Here is a 27220-nt window from a genome sequence, read left to right on the forward strand (position 1 = left end):
ACACGGGAGGGGGGGGGGGTAGTGCGACATGTTCGTTTGTAAAAACTCACTTATATGAGTTTTGTGCATATGGCCGGGCAAATTCAATTAGATCAATTTTCAAACCCCCAATGTTTCTCACAGTGGCGCGGTTTGTTCAGCGGTTTGCAGCGGCATCGCTGGTATTACTGCCTGCTAATAACATGGTGAAACTGTGGAGGATTTTCGTTCTTTCTCTTTCTTTCTTCTCTTCTTCTTCTTTTTTTTTTTATTTTACCCGGAAGGTGGGCTGCGGCCGGGACTGGCAGAGCTCTGGAGCCGGTCTACCCCCACAGGAATGCGGATTGTCTCAGATCTCCGTGCCGCCCCCCTCGCCTCCTCTCTGCCATTCAAAGCAGCTAATTGTAGGGGACACAAAGCGAGAGCGACTGCAGACTGTCTGCTGCAAGAAGCAAGAAGCAAGACGCAGGCATTTTCTTTCCAGACCAGCTGGAAGCAACTGAGAAGCTCAGTCAGGTTCTCCACTAAAATACAATATGAATGATGAAAAGGTGACCAGAGGCAATAGAGAATACAACAATAATAATAGTTATTGCCATTCCCTATTATTTAAGGATTTCAAACTGGTAAATATCAGAGTAAATAGGTTGCAAAATACTGGGGGATTTTAATGACAATTTGAGTTAATTTTAAAATATGAATTATTATAATAATATCATTCAACTCCTATGATATTACCAAAAATGTGATCGTATTTAATAAATAATATAATAATAAATAAAAAAAATCAAGAAAAGGTTCCTCTACTGACTTCCACAAAAACAGCAATATTCTCTATAACTATATAATGAAGATATCACAATAGTAATATTATATCACAAATCAATACAGTTCAATTAAGGAGCACCGAAATTCAATTAAAACAAGTGTCATTATTATGATAGGCTTACCGTGATAGTAGCCATGTTTTCTCAGAAGTGTATTTACAATAACATTTTCTTTTGCTTAATGTCTGTTTGCACTAAAATTCTTATTCTTTTCCTCCATTACTATTTAAATGTAAATTAAACTGAGTCTGCTGATGAAGATATTTTTCATTCCCATCTCCCAAGACAAATAGGCCTATTAAGTCTGTCTGCGTAACATCTGCAGATTTAAAATAACAAAGTCTTTAATAAAAAATAAAAAAACAAATAAAAATCACAGAATAAATAGAGATCGTGGCTATTATCGCAAATGAAAACCACCAAGATTAGATTTACATTTTCTATAGATAGTTCACGTCATCACTGAGCAGCTGTGATTTACAACCTTGTGTTGAAAATGTCACCTGAGATTCACAAACGCTATTTAGGTCTGTGAGTCTGAGTCGTGATTTTCAATGTAAATAACAGGGTTAAAATGACAAGAGACTGTACTGAGGCCGGAAGTTTCAAAGTTCCATTGTCCATTTAAACGTTTAATATTCTTCCAAAATGCAATAAATTACATGCACACATTTACACATTTTACACGTTTTCTTCTATGACTGTCATCAAATACATTGCATATTCCTCTGAAATTTGAACACGAGTCCCATAGAAGGAGAAAAAAAAGTTTGAAATGAACAACAGGGTTTTTCAATATAACGTCCCCGCTCCAAGAGCCAATGAGTGCTGTATCGAGTTAGGGGTCTGCAGGTGGGAAGTCATGGAGCTGCCGGTGTACCATGACCCCGAATTTTCCAAAAAGTTAGTAGCCGTCGTGTTGATGTTTTGTGGCTGTAGGCTGTGCGGCCTGGAGGGCCCCTGTGTGTCCCAGACGGCCGGGGACTGTGGAGAGTTGCACGCCATGGGGTCGCTGGAGCTGGGGCTGTGCTCCGGTGGAAGCTCGCCGTTTTTCATGATTTTCTTCATTTTTGATCTCCTGTTCTGGAACCAAATTTTGACCTGGAAAAGAAAAACACGACTATCAATGTCTCATATACAAACTCAAAAACAATAGAAAAAAACAAAACAAAAACAAAGACGCATGCTGCGTAAAGACGCACAAAAACCAATGCTCGCCAAAATGGATATTTAGAAAGCATTTAAACCATTTTAAACGCGATTTTTCCTGCATTTTAAAGATAAACCAGATTAGGAAATGAATTCGATCTAAAATCCCACCTGTGTTTGCGTGAGTCCCAGCGAGGCAGCCAGCTCGGCTCTCTCCGGCAGCGCCAGGTACTGTGTGTTCTGAAACCGCCTCTGCAGGGCGGCCAGCTGGAAGCTGGAGTAGATTGTCCGGGGCTTTCTCACTTTCTTCGGCTTGCCGTTCACCATCCTCACCTCAGGCTCACTTATCTCTTTTTCTGCCAAAAATAATCAGAACAAGAATAAGTATGTGCTCCCATTATAAATTAGTGTCTTTTAAAGATCTTTTTTGTAGGTGGTCATCTATATCCCTTAAAACCCAAGTAAATCCATTTTCATGAAACAAATTCATCCCAGACCGGCAAAAAAGCAAAACACATGTATTCTGTATAAAACTTTAAAATCACCTTAAATCACATAGTTTCAAATAACACTAAAGTCCTCATTTATTCCTTTAGCGTCAGATTCCACATTACTGGATTTTTTATGCAGAAGAAGACTCAGTAAAAAAACGATAAATTATAAAATTGGATAAAATTTACACTATACGTTTTTTTATTTATTTAAGGAGGTACCTTACACGATTACAAAATAATAATCTGCTCTTAACATAATAAAAATCTGCAGGCCCGTACCTTGTGGACTCGGCTGGGCTTGCACTCTGCTGTAAGTCCCAGCATACTGGTGGTAGGCGGGGGTCGTGTACGAGCTGTAATCAGTGTAGGATTTTGTCGAGTAATTTCCAGCGGACGTATTTACCCCCGGGTACTGGTACTGGTAAGCATTGAGAGGCTTCCCATATGAGGTGGAGCTGGGCGAGCAGTAGCCGTGAGAGACTCCACCGGCGGGACTGTAGTAGCCAGAATCCGTGGCGGTGGACTCGGGTAAAGTAGGAGATTCCTGAGACGGATGGTGCATGGCGGAGAGTTGAAAGGAGCTCTGGAAGTCTGCGGGTTTCACACTCGGGATCCTCCGGTCGAATACTCCAGTCATACTTCGAGAGCGAACGCGTGGGTTTGTTTTATTTAATTAGCAAAAAATGAGGCAGTCTGACTCCAACGCGGTGTGAAAACTACACTGGCATTGTTGAAAGGCTCTCAGGCCGTCGGGCTCTGGTGAAGACTGCAGCCAGCCTCGCAGCAAAGACTTGGTTAAATCCTAAATCGCGCTCTTACGCACTGCAGGGAGGATCTGGTTCCATTGGCCAAGGCGCACACAGACACAGCTACACCCAATTCACTCAGCCAGCTTTCTTATAGGGGGGAAACCACCCGGGCTATGTGGCTGCATTGTTGTGTTTTTATTCTATCAATCAATGGGAGCAATTAAAGTGTTGGCCGTGTCGCCAGTCGACATTTTCAGAAGGATGAATTAGAGGGACAAAACCTCATTACCAAAAAGGCCTCCTGTAAGACCGATTATTACGATTGTCTTCATTATTCTTTATTTATGCATTTTATTAAAACAGACTCAACGTTACTCTTTTATGGCGAAATAACCTGAAAATGTTAGCATGAAGTTCAATGTTACAATCATTTCACTTCAAAGAGAAATAAAGCATAAAACCCAATTACCTTCAGTCGACCATTGAGCTCATTGGTTGTTATTTAGAATTGGCGCAAAGGCTAAACCGGATGAAATATTCGATACATCCCATTCCTTAAAATATAGTCTTAAATCCAACAGAATGTTGCATATCCAGTATATGTAAAATATTATCAGCATATCAATATATTTAATGTGCCATATATAGCCTAATATATTCAGCAACTAACAACACCCTCCCACAAAAACAACTTTCCAATACGTGCCAATTCGTCTATGATTGGTAATGTTTAATAATGCCAATATTGACCAGCCTCTCCCATTAGGGTCATTAAAAGATTTATCTTATCTTAAAACCTGCTGCTGTGCAAAATCAATGCTCACTACCACACATTCAGTGGTGAACAGCTCCGACCAGTGGACAAACTGAGGAGCTGCATGCTAAAACTCACTTGACACCAGGGGCAAACCCACAAAGACATTGTATTTTGACAAAGAGAAATTGATGATGAATCCGAGCTCACTATTAAAATATAAATATTTAAATCAAAAGCAAACGAAACACAAATAAAATGAACAAACCAAACTGTCCATAGGGATTTAAGGCAACAGGTGTGAGGATAAAAATCACCAATACTGCATACATTGTATTCAGTATTTCATTATATTATGCATCACATATTGGCAGTATCTTGCATTATGGATATACTGTTATATTCACAGTGAACAGGGAAAGAAGGTACAGTATAAGACTGCAGGAGACCAGCCTATGCTCTCTGAGCTGCAGTCAGTTTACATTTACACATTTGCAATAAGCCACAAGCGTTCATTGTCCAGTCTATACACTAATATTACAACTACAACTAGATAGCTAGAAAATAAAAACATAGAATTATACTGTTGTATGCAAAAGTTTAGGCACCCCTAAGGAAATTAAATATTTTGTTAAATTCTGATGTGAAAAGAAGCAAATTGACTTCATTTCAAATCAAAAATCAAAACAAATTATCAATACATGTCCTGCAGTCAACTAAAAAGGAGCCATTCTTAAAATGTTAATCCACTAATGCTTTTTATGTCATTAACTTAAAAATGATGGAAAAAACAGTTGTGTGGCATGTGCAAAAGTTTGGTCGCCCCTCTAACTGTATAAAACTCAAAGTTGTTAGGCCTTAATTGACTCATTAGGACTTGTAAGGCAGGAAATAAATGTAAATTGGAACCAAGACATGCTCTGTAAGACCAAGGAAACCTTGAGATGAAACTTCATGTCTGCTGGGCCGAAAAGCAAAGCAAAACCCCCACCGTGCACCAAGGAGTCACCAGAAGGAAACCTTACCTGCGACCTCATCACAACAGTTTATGTTTGACGTCTGCAGGTCAACATCTGGATAAGCCAGAGTCATCCTAGAAAAAAGTGCTGTGGACAGATGAAGTTAAAACTAACACCTTGGATGCAATCATTAAGGGTGTGTTAGGAGCAAAAACAAGTGCAGCAATCAATGAAAAGAACATCTTACCAACTGTTAAGCATTGGGGTGGAAATGTTATTCATTGGGGTTGTGTGTCAGTCAGTGCCTCTGGAAACATTGCACAGATAGACAAAAGAATAGATTCCACTAATTCTGGATTAATTCTGGACTAATTCTGTCCTGCAATCAGTCAAGAAAGTGGAAGTGAAAAGAGGCTGGGTTTTACAACAGGACAGTGATCCAAAGCAGGCCTCAAAATCCACCATGAAGTAAGTTACTTCAAGAAACACAAGGAGAAGCTTTTGGAATGACCCTCAGAGTTGCCTGAGTCGAACATCATTTAAAATATGTGCATGCAAGACAGCCTAAAACATCTAAGAACTTGAAGTGATTCGCAGTAAGAGAGGGTGAAAACTGAAGAACAGAAAGACCTAGCTGCTACAAATGTGTTTGCAGGCTGTGATATCTGCCAAAGGGTTGCTAAGTACTGACCTAAACTTTTGCATATGCCACTATTACTGTTTATTTCATTTTATTTTTTAAAAATCTTTATTAAGTGCATGAAAGGAAAAGTAACAGTGCATTAACTAAAATTAATAAAAAGAAAAAGAAACTACCTCATGTACACATTATTGTGCTTTTCTTAAAACAACAACAATTGAACTAGCAACTAGTCCCAGGTGTTAGCTTACCTTTGTTGCCGCCCCGGAAATGCTTCCTTCGCCGCCTCCACAAATTTCTTCCTGTGATGTCTCGCTTGTTGACAAGTTTTTACCGACTCCGTATATGGCTCATTTTTCTTAAACCAGAACAATATTGTTGTCCACATGATACAGCGCAATATATAAACATTTTTAAATATATTTAACCGACAAACTAGCGTTGCTGCTGATAACCGATTTGAATCGGGGTCAAAGCTGAAAGCGCGCAGCGTGCGTCTTACGTCACTAAAGAGTTCAAACAGCAAGATAATTCCCCTCTTATTCACGTCCATAGAAGAATTCACTGGTGTCTTTTGAAGCGAAACAACAATGTTTAACTCATGTGCAACATTTTGAAATTAGAACACTAGTGTACAGGTTTATATATTTAACACATCAGAAAAGTTTATTTATAATGTAAAAACTTTGTACAAGAAACTGTAGGCTACATGTAGTGTCTGTCATTTCTTATTTTACGTAAGTGTCAAGCTGTTTGGGGAGGTGACCAAAGACGGAAGTAAATGGGAGGAAACCCTCTCGCCATGCATGGGTCTTTTCTGTGCTATCTTTTCTCTCTGCTCCTGTTTTGTGTGTTGGGGGGATGGGGCCGTGCCGAGGATGAGAGACTCCAAATATTTACCACTTGGCTTACTAAATATCTTTATTTCCGAACTGGGCTTCCTCCTTCGCTCTTGTATATATTAATACTTTTCGACCACGTATGAGTTTGGGTGGAATTTGGCCAAAATAAAGTGGAGTATCTGTACGTCCACGACACGCTTAAAAAGTCGACAAAATGTATTCCTCTGCTGGAGGTAAGTGCTGTAGCTAACGTTAGCATCGGCTAATTGATGCAGCTAGCAAAAATGAACTCACTAGTTGCAGCATTTTACTGCCACATTGCAGCAAGTCGTTGCTGAAAGACTGACCCCACTCCCGTTTCGTTTAGCTACTCAACAAAAAGTCAACAAATCCTTTTGATCGAGACAATCTCGTCCCAGTCTTAGGTGAAGGCATTAGTAGAAGAGGTAAGCTTAGCTAGCGTGCAACAACAACGAGCTGCTATTAGCCAAGTTAGCTTCAGCGGTACCTCGTTTCCCGAACTTGTTGTTGGTTAGCTTCCCGAAGTAATTTCATGAGGCGGGATCGATTGGCGAACATTATCTTAACAAACCACACGATTAAAAACACAGATCATTGTTTTTAGTGCCTCGCAGTGTAACAATAAACACAGAGTTAAAGCAATATTTAGCGGCCGACCATGCTATCTAATCTAATCACCAATCTTAGCTATGCTTAGCTAACAGTATCCAACTTAAATGAGGTAATTTGGTTACGTTACATCGTTTTTGCCCACGATATACATTTCCTGACAACCTAAATGGCTCTCTTAATGTAATACGGACTTAATGACATTGAAGATAAATATGCCTACGAAGTTTGGCTGAGGTTAAGTACAGTTACAGTGTAAACAGCTGACTTTCATTGAATAAGAAGGTAATGTTGGAATATTGTAGCATTTGCTGTTCATATTCGGTTTTCTCTTAATCATTGACTTTTTGCCCTGAGTAACGAACAGAATAGACAACATCAACACTGTATTGTATTCCTCTCAAATCTAGTAATTGTGTAGGGGTTATTTTATGTGTTACAAGAGGCATTTTTGTTGTTGTAGAACTGAAATATGAATTGACAAGTAGCATTATCCTATTCCCAGGAGAAAGGGTGGCTTCAGCACAGTAAGATTGCCAGCTTGCGCGATTGCTTCTGTGTGCATATTGATAAGAGTTTTGAAAAAGTCGCCCTTGATTGTGGAAGATGGCGTTGTGGAAGTGATAAGAGAGCAAGACTTACTGACATGAAACAAGTGTTTGCAATAGAAATGTATAAGTAAAGATGGTAGCACTGTGTACTTTGACACTTCATGCTGCTAGCTACACAAATAAATTGTTAATGTTAACTTGTTAATCAGTAATTCTAGACTTCTGTCCTTTGTTAAGTGACTCAGATGTACATTTTCACCACTTTATATGTTTAAATGCAGTGTACATCAGGCGAGTGGATTTTTGAGCATTCATAACATGTAATTTTTGTCCTCTGTAGCAGCTGAGATGCTTGAGGGACCCCGTTCCTCTGGGTCATTAAGCTCTGGTAAGCATTTCCCTTATTTGGGCTATAAAGCTTTAAACTGGTCATAGCAGTGGACCAGTGTAAATGGCAACATGATGTAAAAGAGCGTTTTTAACATCCTTCAAGCATCGCAGTATTTACTCATTCACAGTGCATTTTAACCATATGACTGAAATCGTCCAGGAGATAGGACAGAGGTGATTTGGTGCTATAGGTGACATTCTGAAGAAGATATGGTAATTCTGGATAGTCAATTTCCGCTAAATGCACCTCATTTTGTGCTCTGAATAGCGGTGGACGTATAAACACCAAAGGCCATTCAATAATACCTACCATATATTATTAGGTTTTATGGGTGTTATTCTGCTTCAATGAAGCAGAGGCTGGGGCACGAAGATAAGGCACTGAGGGGAATTGAGAGAGTGCTCTTTCAGTCTGACTGTAATATCTGAAGATGCAGATATGGAGCTTCTCGGTTCAACATGTTGACCTATGATGAAAGCTTATTACATCTTCTACAGGATAATCCAAAAAAAAAGGAGTGACACCTCAAAAAGTCCTTCAGGGTGTACGAGGAAGAACAGACTGGTTCTGATTTAAGAAAATACTTATATCTTATTAACTGACAGTTTGAGTTACTCACTAAAAGATATTCATCTGGAACATATACTGAGTTAGCAGTTTATTAGGTCCACCTAGCTAAAACTAATGTAGTCTACTACAACATTAATGATGATAAAATGTTCAGTTTTGTTGAAAGAGTTTTAGAAAGGTGTGGATTCAACTTGATGGTCGTTTTGGAGGCTTCAGTTACTGGTATTGTTGAAATGTATTGCTTTATAGGGACAGATGTTTCAACCATTTTCACCACCCCATTTTTATCAGTGAAACTAAATAACAGAAACACCTCTCTGTATAATACAGTACAGTTCAACAGCACCACAACCTGCATCCAACAAAACGATTGTACAGTTGGATAATAAACCTTTAAAAAAAAAAAAAAATTACAACAAATTACAAAATTCCTTACTCATTCTTTTGTTAATGGTTTGTAATGTTTTTGACACTGTTAAATTTGTTAACATAAAAAAAGTTAACTCTAGACAAATTTTTATTGTCTTTTATGATGAGTTGAAAACACACAATACTATTTTTTTTTTTTCATCTCAAAGTGACACTGTTCAGTTATAGATGTGAACATATTTCTTATTTATGAGATTTAGAAATATTCTACTGGGACTTTAATATCTCGGAAAATGTCATCTGTCTGTAAACTGATACTTATTATGCACGTTGTCATTTTCCGTCAACTTCTCCCGACATTTTAGAACCACCATCTTCTCCAGTGCCAGAATATGTGTTCAAGCCACCTTCACGGCCAGACTTTGGCACCATGGGCAGGACAATCAAGCTCCAGGCCAACTTCTTTGAGATGGAAATCCCCAAACTGGAGGTCTACCATTATGACATCGACATCAAGCCTGAGAAATGCCCCAGGAGAGTCAATCGGTACGCACACATGTATAATTGATCAGCAGCCCATGGCACATGGTAGGTCAGTGGTTGGTGTGTTCTGGGCATTGTGGTAATTTATTTTTAATTTTTGTTTCCAGGGAAATTGTGGAGCACATGGTCCAGCACTTTAAAACACAGATCTTTGGTGATCGAAAACCAGTGTATGATGGGAGGAAGAATCTCTATACTGCCATGCCCTTGCCTATAGGCAGAGACAAAGTATGTACTTTATAGGAAGACCTGCAACAATGAAATCTCCACTTTGGGACAAAATGCATAAAAATCAGTTAAAAAATGTTAGTCTGGAAATATCACAGCATTGACTCTGTCTTTTTATTTTCTTGCCTGTCTTCCACACAGGTGGAGCTTGAGGTGACCATTCCTGGTGAAGGCAAGGACCGCAGCTTCAAAGTATCCATCAAGTGGGTGTCCTGCGTTAGTCTGCAAGCTCTACACGAGGCACTATCAGGACGGCTACCCAGCGTCCCTTTTGAGACCATCCAAGCCTTGGATGTGGTCATGAGACATTTGCCCTCTATGAGGTGAGTCTTTGATTGTTGAACATTGTTTCACTTATGGGTGATGCGTTGTCTTGATGGGTTATTATTTCTGCCACATTTGCAATTCAAATAATTGTTGTAGATGTGTCAAATCACGTGTCTTAGCACAAATTACAAATTGCATATATTTCACATTATTGTTGACCATTCTTCTTAAGTGGTCAACATGATGCAAGGTGCAGACTTACAGAGTCACAAGTTATACATATTCACTGAACTAAGTGAAAATCTGGTTACACAAAATGAGTGATTACCCAGTTGCATCCCAATAAACATCTTCCCTGATAAAGGCAATCTAGCCGAAAGGAATAAACACAGCATAATAGAAAAGTGTTGTAAAACCTGTTTTTTATTTAATTCATTTTCTGAGCGCACTATGATTACCTAACTATAGGCAGAGATTGTTTGTTCGCATAGCATGTGATGTGCCGTGTATCACAGATCGTATGCTTTGTAAGTGTCTTTTCTTTTAACCGGTTCGTTGAACAGCTTGTGTTTCTCTGAACATGTTAATCAGGTTTCATGTATTCTGTTAAAGATATACCCCGGTGGGCCGCTCGTTCTTCACTCCCTCAGAGGGATGTTCGAACCCCCTCGGTGGTGGCAGAGAGGTGTGGTTTGGCTTTCACCAGTCTGTCAGGCCTTCCCTCTGGAAAATGATGCTCAACATTGATGGTAATTGTCATGTTGCTTTGGAGAAAGGTTGTTGAAATAAAGTTGTGTCTGTGAATCTCATCACCGTATGGCTTTTCTGTTTGCAGTTTCAGCCACTGCATTCTACAAAGCCCAGCCTGTAATTGAGTTCATGTGCGAGGTCCTTGATTTCAAAAGCATTGAAGAACAACAGAAGCCCTTAACAGACTCTCAACGAGTGAAATTTACAAAGGAAATCAAAGGTATGTAAAGCTCAGGAGCCCATTTGGTTATTATACATTTTCAGACTGTTTTTATTTGTTGTGTTTTTCTTGGTGAATTGTATTCGTTAAAAAAAGCTGGGAATTATCTTTGGATTTTAATTTGATTCTCAGTTCAACTGATCAACTGGTCAGTTTAAAGTTTCTGAAGTCTATTGAGTTTTAAACTTGAACTAAAGATTTATTATTCCTTTCCTTTCTGTTTTTCATTTTTTATCAAATCAGGAGTTATAAACCAAGTATTTAACCACATAGCCATCCAAAATTTGGGCTTTATTTTCCTTTAGTTTCTGGATATTTTTGAAATCTTTGTGGTTCCTCTGTTCAGGTCTGAAGGTGGAGATCACTCACTGCGGGCAGATGAAGAGGAAGTACAGAGTGTGCAATGTGACCCGAAGACCCGCCAGCCACCAAACGTAAGAGTGCTCTCCTGTCACTGCTGTAGTCACAGTATTTGAATGTGGAGTTTACTGTTGTTGAAGTACCAGGCTAAAACGTACAGTTTAAAATGGATGAAAAAACATTTGTGCTCCAGCAACAAGAAAGGTGTCGTTACTTAAAATGTAAAATACATATATTGTAATAAATACAGGGGTAGGAAGGGATGATAATCCTTCAATAATCATAGATGTACTATCTAATGTTTTAAAAAAATTACTTTTTGCTCCAGATGACTGGACTTGATGATGTTTGGTGACACTAAAAATTGGGACAAGCTGGTGTGAAAATTCTCTCTGAAAATGTTTAACAGGCATACTGAAGGTTGCATTTATTGATTCCCTCAGGTTCCCCCTGCAGCAGGAGAACGGCCAAACTATTGAATGCACAGTAGCACAGTACTTCAAAGACAAGTACAAGCTCATCCTGAGATACCCCCACCTCCCATGTCTACAGGTGGGACAGGAGCAGAAGCACACCTACCTACCTCTGGAGGTAATAATCACCAACGTCTTGTCCTTACCAGTTACCAATTACCTAGTGACCCAGTTGGTTTTCTTCAAAACATGTTTTGTTTTGTGTGTCCACTCCAGGTGTGTAACATAGTGGCAGGACAGCGCTGCATCAAAAAGCTGACAGACAATCAAACATCCACTATGATCCGTGCCACAGCCCGATCAGCACCAGACCGTCAGGACGAGATTAGCAAATTGGTGAGTCATTGTGAGATAAAAGTTTACTGAATGGCGCACAAATGTTAGTGTGTCTGAAAACTATCAGGATTTCGATCTTTAAAGGCCATTAGTTGTGAAAACGCAGACTTCCACAAATTTGACACTGTTTCTGCAACAATGTGAGACAGTAAACACCAAAGGTATTTACATTGTGCTGCTACATGCCAGGATTCATCAGTAATATTTGTCTGATGGTCTGGGGCCAGAAGCAAACCATGTCATGACTGTGAAGTCAAGAGCTCACTGCCCCGCTCAGGCCAATGCTGGAAACTCCAACCAAAAAAAACCAAACAACAAAAGCTTGTCACATCGATGGTTGTTGCCGGCCCTGGCACATGATTCCCCACACTGGAGAACTTTGTAAGATGCACACGTGACAGCTGCTACTGCCAACAAATACTCTTACCAACCAGTTGCTGGTAGTCTTGTTGACTTTCCTGAGACTGGCATACAAAGTGCTCCAATATCATTTAGGACTTGAGGTTCAAGAAAAATTAAATTGGAAGAAAGTTTCTGCCTGTGCTACCAAGTTCTTCAGTTTGACACTTAGCACAGGCTCAGTGGTGTTTGCTGATCGGGTACCTGAGTAGAGGGTTCATGATGCTGGTCAAAATGAGCTGCTACCTTCCAGTCCTACCATAGTTCTCCATCATGCTGAACTGTATATACTATATGTAGATTCACACACGCTGCCACTGCAAGACGCTGAGAAAGTAAATAAGGATTTGTGATATTCCTTGGTGGTTTTTAAGTTAATGATTTTTTTCTAGAAACTATAAACATTTAATTGTGCAAATATGTACAAGAGAAAAAATCTCAAGTGAAATGTTTGTACAGTTTGCAGGCATTTTGATTACATGACAGGCTGAGAAACACAAAATTCACAGTTTTTTTTTTTTCTTTCTCAGATGAGAAGTGCCAACTTCAACACTGACCCTTATGTTCGTGAATTTGGAGTGATGGTGAGAGATGAGATGACGGAAGTGAACGGCCGCGTCCTACAGGCACCCTCCATTCTGTATGGAGGCCGGGTATGTTGATCACCAGTTCCGATGTGTTGATGGTGTCTTGGAGTCAATATACTTTTCATGCATGTAACTGCAACACGGTTGCATAACTTCATCTTTTGTACAGTGATTAACACTAATAAGGCTGCTGTCATTCCAATTTTCAGAACAAAGCAATAGCCACACCTATCCAGGGAGTATGGGACATGAGGAACAAGCAGTTCCACACTGGCATTGAGATCAAAGTGTGGGCCATCGCCTGCTTTGCACCACAGAGACAGTGCACTGAACTCCTACTCAAGTAAGTGAGATACATATAGTGCATCTGTTCCAGCATATTGTTGGGTTTGATGGCAGTCAGTGTATAATTAAGGGCTGGTGGAGAACAGTTGTGAGCATAGTGTAGGGACTGAAGCATACCTTTTTAGAAGTCCACAAACACAAGGATACATTGAGCTTATTGGATTTTGTAAATTACTAACTGAATGCACGTATTAGCTTGAGTTTCAGATGTTGCAGCCAGCGGCGCAGCAACAGTATGAAGCTGTCTTATCTGATTTGTGTCTTCTGTCTTTCACTGTACAAGGGTGTAAGAGCGCATGTTAAGTGTGTACAGCTGTGCCATGCACTTGCAATGCATAAACCAGGCTTTATAATTTGCATGCAAGTATAGTGCAAAGAAAAACTGGCGGGCTCTGGTTTGTCTATGTCTTATATTTTCTTTTCAGATTTACTGCAACTCAGACCAAATATTATGCCCTTCATAACATTTTCTAAATAATTATTTAGGTAAAGAAGCATTTAATTGGTAGAATTGAATCCTTGAGACATGGTACCTAAGGTAGTGCAGGCACAGAACTGGATTGGGTGTCTGATTTACTTGTTTGAGTTCTTGACCTCCTTTTAATTTAGCTTTAATTTAGGTCCCTTACCTTAATTTCTTTTCATTCAGATCTCAAATATCAGTTGTAACATGAGTCTTATGTAAACCGAACTGCCAAACATCTATGAAACTGGGAATAACGAAGTTCCTTATGTGTCTCAGAGCATTCACAGATCAGCTGAGGAAGATCTCTAGAGATGCAGGAATGCCCATCCAAGGTCAGCCTTGCTTCTGTAAGTACGCCCAGGGAGCAGACAGCGTGGAGCCCATGTTTAGGCACCTCAAGTACACCTACCAGGGCCTCCAGCTGGTGGTGGTCATCCTACCGGGGAAGACGCCTGTCTACGGTGAGGGGTCTTCTCATACATTTTGTTTAACAAACTAAAAAAAAGCAGTTTAAACAGAAGTTTCATGCTAATTGACATCACAAACTCTCGCAGTTGGTTTGCGGAATATGAACATGGCTGCTTCTTCAGTGACTGCTTCTATTTTAGGAAATAACCACAAGGAAATAAGGACCAGATAAATCTACTCTCCCATTGTCTTCCCAACTCACTCTGTCAATTAAACATCTGTAATCCTGTGCCATACATACACAGCCATATTAACCCATCTTCAGGTTGCCACCGATAGATCCTTTTAGTCCTTAATTGCTGTGATTGTTCAGTGTACCTGTGTTTCATTAAATGATATATTCTTATTGTCCTGATGTGTGCAGCTGAGGTGAAACGTGTCGGGGACACAGTGCTCGGCATGGCCACACAGTGTGTACAGGTGAAGAACGTTCAAAAGACAACACCTCAGACTCTTTCCAACCTCTGTCTGAAGATCAATGTGAAGCTGGGCGGTGTCAATAACATCCTCCTCCCACAGGGCAGGTTAGTGGAAAAACTACTACACCCTAATTGAAATCCTGACAGTAATAAGATGAAGCCAAAGCCCACAGTACATGTCCCCTAAGCAGAACATTTGGAAACTGTAGAATATGTTTTTTTATGTCATCCGTGTCTGTGCATTTGTTCCAGGCCGATGGTGTTCCAGCAGCCAGTGATCTTCCTCGGTGCAGATGTGACTCATCCGCCTGCAGGAGATGGAAAAAAGCCTTCCATCGCTGCTGTAAGTAGCATCACAACACACAACACAACATGAACAAAATAATTTAATGAGGTGTAATGTTAGCGGTCACTCATGGTCCTAAAATCATGGAGAGTGACTACACATCTCTCTGCAACTCTTCAGCTTCTTGCAGCTCTTTGAGTTTGTCAAATGGCCTGCACATTTACTGTGTGGTTGAGTCTCAGCTGCTCCCATCAGTCCCCGTAGGCAGCAGTTTCCAGTAAAAATCCACACAGTGCTACTTACCCAGCACAAAGATACACAGGCAGAGGTCCTAACTGTTGATGGAGACCAACAGAGAGCTACAAGGATACTGAAAGTTGAACTAATAGACATTTGACAGGTGGCCAGAAGCACTGTTGTCGAATTAAAGTCAACGTTGTTTCCACTCAGTCTGCTGGATTTGAGAGTAGGCAACTTTTGCTAACACATTAGCCATAATAACCTCATAAGCACAGGACCTGCATAAAGTCCCAGAGTCATTCCTTCCAGTTATCACTAAATGATATTTGTTTCTCCTCTGCAGGTTGTTGGTAGTATGGATGCCCATCCCAGCAGATACTGTGCCACAGTCCGGGTCCAGCAGCACCGTCAGGACATCATCCAGGACTTGGCCACCATGGTGAGGGAGCTTCTCATCCAGTTCTACAAGTCCACCCGCTTCAAGCCCACAAGGATCATCTACTACCGCGATGGCATCTCTGAGGGCCAGTTCAACCAGGTGATGCATATATCACAGCTGGTGCAGAATATAAAGCGTCTAAAAACGTTGACAAATTATCTTAAGGCTGTATTCTAATTTGAAAAAATTATGGTACCAGCAGAGGTAAGGGTTATTGAAGCTTTCTTTGTCCTTGTAATTGTACATACTTCTCATCATCTCTGCATCCTTTCACCTGTTAATCTTGATTTATAATTTTAAAAAAGTAAAATAATTTTTGACTTTAATACATGCAGGTTCTTCAGCATGAACTGCTGGCAATCCGTGAGGCCTGCATCAAACTAGAGAAGGACTACCAGCCTGGTATCACCTTCGTTGTCGTGCAAAAGAGACATCACACAAGACTGTTCTGTATGGACAGAAATGAGAGGGTCAGTATTGCATCATTGATATGAATTAAAATTTTGTTTGTTTTATAACCAACTTAACTCTTAAAATGAGAGAGAGTGCATGCCAGATTGATGTAATCCTTCTTTGTACTGAACTACAACACCCAGTTCAAGGAATATTTGGCATGCACCAGAGCTATACAGATGATACCAAGCCAGCTGCTACAGGTGTTAATGTATTATTCATTTATTTTTGTGGGGATTTCTTTAGGTTGGGAAGAGCGGCAACATCCCTGCAGGCACCACAGTGGACACCAAAATCACTCACCCATCAGAGTTTGACTTCTACCTTTGCAGTCACGCTGGAATTCAGGTAAAAATTGGATTAGGATTAACAGTAATTGAACCAAGAAGTTAAACAGGCCACATGTCTGCAAGTATTTTGCAGATATAGTGAGAACACAAGCAATACTTGTCATTCGTTATGTCTCCTTGCAGGGCACCAGCAGGCCATCTCACTACCATGTGCTCTGGGACGACAACCACTTCTCTTCAGATGAACTGCAGGTTCTCACCTACCAGCTTTGCCACACCTATGTGCGCTGCACCCGGTCAGTTTCCATCCCTGCACCAGCCTACTACGCTCATTTGGTGGCTTTCCGGGCTCGCTATCACTTGGTGGACAAAGAGCATGACAGGTAAGAACTCAAAGCAGTTTGCTGTGTTTGCCACCTTGTGTCTACATGTATTGTGGTAAAAACCTCATGAAATGTTTTTAATGTGAAAGTCATTTAAAAAAAAAAAAAAAAAAATGTAATTTCAGTGCTGAAGGAAGTCATACATCAGGCCAGAGCAACGGGCGTGACCACCAGGCCTTGGCCAAGGCTGTTCAGATCCACCAGGACACGCTGCGTACCATGTACTTTGCCTGAGAGCACACAACCCCAGGTTGGCGTGGGTGAGACCGCACTGATGGAACACACTACCCCCCGCTGTCTCGCTGTCAGCGGTAGATAGCATCACAGTGGTTTCACATCGTGATCTCCCTACTTAACAAACCTGTCAGTTACCCATATGTCTACAATTGTACTTCAGCCCCTAACCCACCCCAAACCAAGCCAGCTATTAGACTAAGATGCAAAAGAATCCCTCATTCATGGGGATTGAGTTAGAAGAGGTTTTATTTACATGTTGTGTATTTGTGTGTATTTGTATTTGTTGTAGGGAAACATGTTGCAAAGTATGAGAGGAAAAGGAAAAGTTTGTACACTGATAGATGAAATTTACCATTTCTAAACTAGTGGACAGTAACATTTTACATTGGGTGGGGGTTTATAATTTAGAAGAAGCTGTTCACCCTCCTTCTCCTGTTTTTATTATTTGTTATGGTCTTGGTGCTTGAAGGGAGAAGGAGACATCAAAAATACAAGGGGGCCCGTTCACTGTTTATATGCCTGATGATTTGCTCCTCTGACAAACATTATTTATCAGCCAATCAAAGCAAAGTGCACTGACCAGAATGGGTACTTTAACAAGGACAAAAGTACTTAATATATTGGGGGTTGTGTGTGATTTTCACATAGGGCACTATGTGATAAGTGCCATTCGAGACCACCTTTCTGTCGTCATTTCTATGTAAAACTATGAACTATTTGGCCCACATTGGCTGGGTTTTCAGTATTTGTCCTCGATTTACATTGGTGATCATTTTATGCCAAATCTGGTGACAACTTACTAAAGGATTCTTTGCGTCAGATTTGTTATCACCTTGAACCAACAGATGAGGGCTTTTTAGTGTTCCAATTTAAAAAAAAAAAAAAACAGCAATTTTATCCTCCTCTGCCTCACTTGTTAGTCTGAACTGACAAAGTTGCACCAGTAACCTAATTCCCATGCAGAGAAATAGCATATTGGGACTGGTTCCCAACAAGGTCTCCTTTCTAATGTACTCTGAGCCGTGTTGATAAAAGACACATGATGTAGAAATCAACATAGAAGGGAACTTGATGAAATCACTTTGGTTCCCTTCTGTTTTTATAGTCTATTTTAATTTCAATCATTTTTTTTTTTTGTAATGAATATGCATGTAGCTGACTCATGTTTTAGACATTTAGGCATTTGTGATAATTGTTCATTTCTCCCTCTATACACATTAACCCTACTTCTATTTTTTAATGTATATAGCAGCAGAATAGTGTTTTCTGCAGTGTCTTTGTCACAGCGATATTTGTGTGGCGTCTCGATATTCAGGCATTCGGTACAGTGGAGTGAAAGCTGCAACATTTTAGAGTTGAACTGATTGAAATTCCCTTAAACAAAAACCTCTTGAATTATAGTGTTTGCTCCAGGAACTGGGAGCAGTCGTCGCACAAAAGCTTGGGTTTTATGCAAATGACTTTTTGTGAGTCTTTATACTATATATAGTAATGTTGGTAATAAGGTATATTTTGAATAAGCTTTCAGTGGAGGCTGCTGAAAATATTATAAAGAATTTTTTTAAATGACCGGCCCACATGTAGTCTAAATTAACACTGTCTATTTGTATACAGATTTTAAATGCAAATATTCTCTTGCCTTCTAAGACTGTAATAGTCTTACTAATAATTCTAGACATTTCCTAACATCCCTCCTAAGTTTTACTGCTAAGTTAAGCTGGCGAATGTTCATAGTCTTGATTGGAGGCGAGTAGTCTATATTTTCTAACTATGCATCATTTTTAGCCAAGAGATTTAACAGTGGGGTATCTCACATGAATTTGGGTCATTTATAGAGGTAGATAATCAGGGCTTTTTTTGTTATTGTTGTTTTTTAGCATGTTGCATTTAGTAGCGTTTCTTAGTGCTTATCAGCATCTTCATGCCTTTCTAACGGGATGAAGTATTTATGTGGTCATTTGTAACATTGTAGATTTTATAGCCTGAAAATTGGGTGTATCCTTTGTAACACACAATCTTTCTTAGCCAAACAAGATTACAAACTTTTACATGATTATTAATCAAAAGAGATGGAAGCACAAACATCAACATCTTGATTCTAGGTGCTAGATGTTGTCACTGTAAACCACCTAAATCCTCACTGGATTGGTCCACAAAGCTTTTTACTTGTATGATAAAAGATGCTTCATCATTTTGAGGATCTTTTCTGTCCCTCTGACGACCTCTCTGTGTTACCCCTTCAACTCGTTACCTGTAAAAGCAACTAGAAATCCGACTGACTGTGTTTGTGGGGCATTCTGAAAATCATGTACTTGATATTTACTGTTATGATGTCAATATTGTTCTTATCGGTGCTGGTCTCACAACATGTAAATTTGGATGCACTTTTGATAGCAGAACGTTGGTATGACTTCTATAGATGTGTGTTCCTCAATCGAAGCAGGAGGCTCGGCCATATTGTGTGACACTTGTGTGTAATTGTATGGAAATGGCCGTGTGTTCTACCTCTTGTTACCTGTTTAAGTGTTATGGTAACATCACACTGCTGGCCATTTCTGTATAATTACCCCTGCTATCTAATTGGCATTGTTTGAGTCTTGCATTGACAATAGAGGTTTTAAACGCTTGGTGTGCATGATGGTGAACGCGCTTTTCTTAGTTTATGTAGTTGTGTGATTTTTTTTTTTTCATTGTTTTACTCAGACTGATAAGAGAGAATGTGTTTGTTTTTTTCCTTATAGGGGTTTTGAGCGTTGAGCTGTACGACCAAATTCTTGAAGTGTGTTTGTATCCACACACAGCTTTCCCTGCTTTCTTTCCTTTAATTCTATGCACCAATGAAATGACAGACTTTATCTCGACACCTTGATCCCTTTTTTTTTTTTTTTTTTTTCCCCACCTGGGCAATGTAACGGCAAATGCAGCCCAGATCAGGCATATTGTTGATCTGGACAAATTGTAAATGTACCCTAGTGGTGCTGTTAGTCAGACTGTTAATTCAAGTTGCTTGTAAGCTAAAAAGAAACTAGAAAACAACCCGTCTAAGGATCAGCCTGAAAAATCAGTGTTGAAATCCATTTAAACAGATGTTTGTAAAACATATGACACAACAAGTTAAATCTGATCAGGTAAATTTCACCACAGAACATTATAATTTATGTATATAATCTTTATTTTAAGTACAAGTTTGACTGGATCGGAACAAATTACTCTTACATGTCAGGTGAAACCTGTTGCTGGCTCTGTACTAGGAAATGTGAATGTCCTCGTCTCTGTGTGTACGCAGGCCTTCGTGATGCTGCCACAAGCATCCACATTATTCACTTCTTCGAATGTCCAGTCTTCAGACTGTCTCTCAAAGGGATGCCTGGGTATTTAGTGTTTTAGTTGGTGGTCATTCTCCAGAAGATGCCTACCATATTATATTCAAAGTGGGAAAGTTTAACTGAGTGACAAAAAATGGAAACCTTTTGACCGCAATTTAACAGGTGTCGTAAAAAACAACTGGCTAAAATTCCAAACATCAAGGTGTCGTTTTAGGAGACGTGTTTGTACTTGTCACTGCTTCTTTGTGTTTTACATTACCTATACCAGCACCTTAAAATACCAGATCAGAATGGCATTGCTTTTCCTGGGACGATAAAACTCAAACATTTGATGTTGTTTTTGCACTAAACAAGAATGGACTCTGTAGCTGTTGCAGCATTGAGAGTATTTATCGGGTGGCAGAATGGCAGCCTCTTTTTTTTTTCTTCTCCTTTTGTTTAGAAAGGAGGAGTTGGCATTGGTGGCTTTTCAAAATAACATGCACAGCCAAAAGGCATGAGAGCCTCAATGTGTATACTTGCCTAGCCAACCAGCATTCAGCATGTCGTCTCAAAAAAAAAAATATCCCGATGCCTTTAAATGTTAATGAAAGAGTGAAACTTGTAGTTGCATGAGTGGGTTGCCTTTGCATAGTGATGTGGGAGAAAGGTGCTTTATACAAAACCGACCAACTAGAGTTGAAAAGAGCCGATTAGCTGTGGATAATAAGGTTTCTGTTTATCGCACTGCTTGTTGGAGACGTGATGCCAAAGTGTTGTGTGATGACAAGTGCTGGAAGGTTTTTACATGGTCACAATCCCCGTTCAAGACTGCAGCGTGCATAGAAAGTCATATTGAAATACGGCCTCGTTGTGACACCACCACACTATAGACAATACATATCAAAATTCTGAAGGGGCTTTTCCTCTTTACATAAATCTGCTTGATTATAATGAGCTAAAACAAGATTGTGTATGAAACAAATGCATACACCAGCCTGGATGAATGTGGCACTGCTTTCTAAGTAAAATAGTGCTCAAGGTGCTTAGTAGGGCGTTCAAAACACCTGCAGTGGGAACCCTAATATTATTACCCTTATCCTCTTTCTTAGATGTGTAAATTAGATGCACACATTCACCTCAGTTTGGCTGTTTTTCCATTATCTTTTGTAGAGTGGACAGGACAAAGCAGGTTCTAGAAATGGCTGATTTGTAAATTAAATGGCATATCATAAGCTATTTTAATTTTATTTTTATGATAGCAGGTTTTCTTCTATTATAGGTATGTTTTTAAATTTAGGGTTGAAAGAGGCTGGGATGAAATTCCTTCAAGTGTAACGATCAGCCTGTTTACTTACTGGCTTTTGAATGGTCTTGGAATAAATGAATAAAAAAAAAAAATAAAAAAAAATGATTTCAAAAAAAGCAACAACCTTTAGTTTATTCCAAACCATTACCCTCTGTATAGTAATGTCTCTCCTCTCTGCCTATCATCCGTCTCTTGTAGAGAAATTATTGCTGACATAAAGGAACCTCTTGTAGAGTCAAACCTATTTTCCTAGCTCTAAATAATAACAATGAATGTACTTAGGGCCTGCGTGGTTTGTAAAATTGTATAGGCTATCCATCCAGTACATTTATACTCATGTTTGATTCTTGTGTACAGCCTTTGCTTCTTATTTTAGGTGTTTTTCTCTTATTTATAGGCTTTAACAGTTGCAGAAAGTATTGTTTTCTTCTTTAATATTTCATTGTTATAGATATCGCCCACATCACAGCTGATATCATTAATCCTGTCACTGATTAACACGAGATAAACAAGTCTACAGTTGTCTTTTTTTCTGGGTGTTGGCTACTGTAGTTTTAGGAGACACGTTTTTTTTTTCACACTGGTTGCAAAGAGTAGTCATTTTTTCAGTTCGGGTGTCATGCTTGTGAGATGTGCTGTAACATAAGAGCTGTGTGTGTATATATGATGGTTGCTTTGGTGTGTGATGTTGTTTGCTGTTAGATTTTTGTCTTCTGCTTAAGCCCTCAGTCTGATCTTTCTGTCCTTGCAGAGTTGTCCTGTAAAATCCTCCACGAGTTTGACTCACTAACTCATTAGCGCGGTGCCACTTAAAAGCAAAAAGGCTAAGGTTGTTGTTTGAGTGTTGCGTGTGTTCCTTACTTTTGGTGATTGTATTACTACACGGCTGTGTTTTTTTTTCTCCCAGATTTATAAATGACAGCTTATGATTTACGTGGCACTCTGTTGGCTTCAGCAGGCATAATGTTTCCTGTTCCTATTCCTAGATAAACCTTTCCAAAGCATCACTTTGTCCTAGAAAGTGAGCCTTTGTCATGCCAATGTCCACCCAGTTAACCCGCAGCCATGTGACACCAGTGTGGTATCCACAAGGTTTTTTTTTTTTTTTTAAATATAAAGTTTGCCTATATTGTTGTTTTTAGCAACAAGTCTGAATAATTGAGTGCTAATTCAAATGGGGTACAAACCTGGCAGGCCTGAGGAAAGAGCCATTACCTCTCATGTCCACCACATGCGGCTACTTTGTGTTTTGGTTCTTTTGTGTGTTGTTGCAGTTTCAGTGAGTTTCTTCAGGCAGCCACATTGTTGTCTTGAGTTGTCTTGGTGACATTTTACAGATGGCAGTGTCGATTGGATGGTGGTTCATCCCTCCACTTTGGTCCAGACTTAGATATTTTAACACCTACTGGATTGCTGTGAAATTTTGTTCAAGCATTCATGATCCCAAGAGGATGAATCTTAGCCGGTTTGGTGGTTCCCCTGACTATTCCTCTACCACCTCAAGCAGATGAAAGTTTTAACTTATTCAGTGAAATATCATACAAACATTCAGGTCTACCAGACAATAAATCCTAATGAGATGAATGATCCCTTAACCTTTTTCATCTTTTGCTACCATCAAATCAAAGTTCTAATTTGTCCAGTAGTTTGGTTTACCACTAAATACATGCAAAATTAATGACATTCCTATCCACCTCAGCTGTATTTTGTGTTCAGTGATAATTAGCAAAATGTTAGTATGCTAAAACACTGAACTAAGAAGGTGAACATAGTAACATAACACCTACTAAACAGAAGCATGTTGGCTATGTCGTAGGGAGCATGTTAGCATGTTGGCTTTAGCATTTAGCTGAAAACACCATTGTACGTAAGCACAATTTCACAGAGCAGCTAGCCTGGCTGTGTACTCTTAGCCTTGTGTTTTACAAGCATGCTGAACATTTGTGGCTGAATTTGACTCATTTTAATCACTAAACGCACTAAACTGCTCTGGCAGAAACAGACGCAACATTGATGGTGGAGCACCAGCTGCATCCGGTGGACATTTGGGGTTATGCATGGAGCTGTAGTAAATCTGACTTTGTCTGAGGAGAACTGTTACTGATCTTCACCAAACCAAACCAATGGCATCCAGTTGATCTACATGCATCTAATAGTGCAAGACTCGTGGGTATTTTTGTATTTTTTCAAAGCATTTCTAGTCTTCAGAATGACTTGGCTTTTTATTTACCAACTTGGAAAAAACTACCTCAGAACAGTGTCAGGTGCTAGCTAATATTAGCCCTAATTTATAATAATGGTAACAAAATCAAAAATTGTAGTGACCAAACCAACACAAGCCAATATCACGTGAGAGCACTGTTCTTTTCTTGAACCTTAATAAATGGAAAACCAAGTAATCATGTATGACTGGTTGGTTGCTTTAGTTGGTTACATTTTAGGGGACCAAATTTTTTGTAATTGGGAGTCTCGTTGTTTTATGTCAGTCCTTCATTTTTCCAAAGACAGAGACAAAAATAACCCAGCGCAATCTAGGACTCATTCATGTGGTGAAAAAACTGTAGTCATGACTGGATCATATATTGACAAATGTTCTGTTGTAATTACCATTCACTATGACAGTGTGTTCATATTTCAGCAAAGTTTAGGTGATAATGAGAAATGTCTGTAGTGGCGGTGAAGGTGTTTCTGGAAAGATGTATGTACAGCAATAATGTCAGAGTGTGACATGTGGATTATTGGCGATCATTTGTTCCTTTATACACCAGTCTGTCCTCTTTACGCCGGTCAAGGCAACTCAATAAACATATTAGACTTTTAGTTTGCAGGACAATACTTAGCGAATGGGTAGATAAACAGATGATTCCAATTTTTCTGTTTTCGTTTTACCAGAATGTGGAAATATTAAGATTTCATACTGGATAGAGCCACTCCATGAGATCAAATGCCTACATTTCTCTGCCGTGTTAACCCAGTACTGCAATAAAATCAGGGTGACTGTCCCTGTCTCTTACTCAGTTCATTTCCGCTTTTCCTATGATTAGCCAGACTCAATGCCATTTATGTTAAGGGTTTAAGATATGATTATGCATGCGACAATTTACAAAGGGAATACACACATTTAAACAGACTTTACAATGTATCGAACCATTGTAAACTTAAACAAAAGGTACATATGAGGTTGTGTGGTAATTAACTTCAGATTGTTGTCATTTAGTCTAAACCGAAAACATCCAGCGTGTTCGTAGTCGATTTATGTGTGCCTTTTGTGGGATATCTCTCCTTTCCATCAGCCCCAGCTTTGGGTTTCCGAGTCCTTTCTACATAAAGGTTTGACAAAATCTGCTTCGCCACATACAAAAAAAAAAAAAAAAATCATTCTTAATTATCATGCAAACTTGCGTGTAGATGCTGCATAGAACGATCAGTATTTGTGTTTTGCACTTTCAAGGCAGTCTCAAGAAAAAAAAAATGCCCACGTGAGGTCGGGCAGAAAGTAAAAAGAAATGACGAGGTATTTTATGCTATCAATAGGAATTATAAGGAATAATATGACTTTGAAGAGCTTTTCTAAAAAGGTTGATATATCTATATATATTCATGAAGTACCTCATAAGCCTGATATATGCTGCATTGACTTTTTTTTTTCTTTAGTGTACTTCATATTGTCCAATAAAATTTTAATTTTTCCCCTTTGGGAGGGTTGAAGGTCACTACAGGCTGTGCAAATGCCACAACCAGTCAATCTGATAGTCTGTTGTAACACAGGAGTACGTTGTTCCTTGTGGCCAAATGATAATGTGTCATTTATGCAATTTATACTCGAATCTCATCAGAATATTTCTGAGCTGTAGCCACATCTTTTTTTGTGTTCTGTCTTTTTGTTTTTGCATATTCTCCATGTCTGTGTAGCCAAAAAATATTGGGTTCAGTTGACAAAGAGTTGGCATGCATAAAGCATCTTACGAGGCCCTGTGGTATAAAATGACTGTTGACTCAGGTATTGCCGTGAAAGGGCTGTATCTGTTTACTGTGTCCCCGTTCCCAAATTCCCCACCCACACCTTTGTCTTAAAGTAGCCTTAGATCTAGTGAGGTTCCTATTTGGCCTTAAAAGTTGGAACAAATTATGCACTACAGTTTCACAGACTTGACAGAGCTCGACTCCCGTTCAGACACATTTTTTGAAAAGTTCGTGTCGCGTCATTGCCATGTTATCTACCTCCTATGAATGTAGGGGCTGTCCTGGAGTTGTAGTCGACTGCAAAACCTTTGATTTTCTTGCTCATTTAAGGAAAACCGACAATCATCTGTAGATTCTTGAAAAATATAAAATACATCCCCTTATTCATTCTTGCTTAGAACTGATTCCAGGACACTCCATTGTTCTCAATGTTTTTTTTCCCCTCATTGGCCATTTTCATTTTATACCATGTGCGATTTTTCATTGTAAGCCATGATGGAGAAGCAAAGTGACCAAAGTCTCTTGGCAAAGGCAGCTTTGCACAGCCGTGTGAATTCAAACCTCCCTTCATTTGTGTCATTTTGAGCTCAGTTTTGAGTTGTTGTTTATTTTTCTCTCTTTCTCTCTCTCTCTCTCTCTTTCTCTCTCTCTCTCTCTCTCTCTCTCTCTCTCTCTCTCTCTCTCTCTCTCTTTCTCTCTCTTCTCCCTTATTTAAACCACGACATGCCAAAACTGAATTTGCTGTCATTCCTGTTCTGGTGAGGGTCTTTATGTTGCTGATTTTAATTTGTTCACATCCACTGCTAAGCTCCTTGTTCTTGTTGTTGTAAAGTTGTAAGCTTTTGATTTCTATTTTACATTTCCTTATTTTTGTTAACAATTATGCTTACAGAACACAAGATATGCTGTAAACCCTGTTAGGACATAATGTGAATACGTATCACTTAATATAGTTCACTCTTTGGCTTGACTGTAAGTTGCATTAATTAATAAAAATGTTTTAAAAAGTTTTCTTGGTGTCTAATCACTTTTTAAAAAAATAAAATTAGGTTTAATGTTCAGATTGAATTGTTGTATGATTCATAAATGAAATTGTTTACACAGCAGACAGTTTGACTTGTCATTGTAGAAAAACACAGGTGCTACTAATAACGTTAACGATGGCTTTGTTATATTCAAGTTCCAGTGGCTGCGTGACAGTGACGAGGAGCCAGCGTGGACAATACCAGGACCCGGAGGCTGAAACAGCTAAGTGGAGTTTAGCCATCATGAATTTGTATTATTGACACCTGTGCTTTTCCTACTGACACAACAAAATCAAAATCTCATCCGTGAAAAAGGCTTGAACGGTGAAGGGCTGTTGCTGTGGTACTTTTAAGTGGCTTAGCTGAAGTTCAGAACCGGTGTAACTAAACAGGTCTTGTGTCGAGGAATGTCCCACCTTCACATAATGTTTTCCAACGTTGGGTTGTGGTGAGGTGTAGCGGAGGCAACTCGTTCAGCTGAACTAAAGATAAAGTAATGAGGTTAGTGAGGGGCGGCGGTTGTTT

General features: G+C 39.4%; 2 protein-coding genes across 2 annotated transcripts; one reads left to right on the forward strand and one right to left on the reverse strand.

Moving 5' to 3' along the window:
* Positions 1-724: 724 nt before the first annotated feature.
* Positions 725-4765, reverse strand: dlx5a (distal-less homeobox 5a). Its single transcript, XM_056400195.1, has 3 exons — positions 2729-4765; positions 2127-2311; positions 725-1907 (listed from the first exon to the last, which is right to left on the reverse strand). Exons 1-3 carry the CDS (start codon positions 3084-3086, stop codon positions 1599-1601), a joined length of 852 nt encoding a protein of 283 aa, XP_056256170.1. The 5' UTR covers positions 3087-4765; the 3' UTR covers positions 725-1598.
* A 1618-nt stretch (positions 4766-6383) lies between these two features.
* Positions 6384-26680, forward strand: ago2 (argonaute RISC catalytic component 2). The gene is made up of 20 exons (XM_056398810.1): positions 6384-6626; positions 7915-7962; positions 9270-9450; positions 9555-9675; positions 9817-9998; positions 10555-10691; positions 10778-10912; positions 11259-11346; positions 11716-11863; positions 11962-12081; positions 13011-13133; positions 13277-13410; positions 14155-14339; positions 14711-14870; positions 15018-15108; positions 15635-15829; positions 16066-16200; positions 16430-16531; positions 16657-16856; positions 16982-26680. The coding sequence occupies exons 1-20, from the start codon at positions 6608-6610 to the stop codon at positions 17088-17090; spliced, it is 2613 nt and encodes an 870-aa protein (XP_056254785.1). The 5' UTR covers positions 6384-6607; the 3' UTR covers positions 17091-26680.
* Positions 26681-27220: the final 540 nt, after the last annotated feature.

This window comes from Seriola aureovittata, chromosome 16 (assembly GCF_021018895.1).
Source record: "Seriola aureovittata isolate HTS-2021-v1 ecotype China chromosome 16, ASM2101889v1, whole genome shotgun sequence".
In the NCBI taxonomy this organism is placed as follows: domain Eukaryota; kingdom Metazoa; phylum Chordata; class Actinopteri; order Carangiformes; family Carangidae; genus Seriola; species Seriola aureovittata.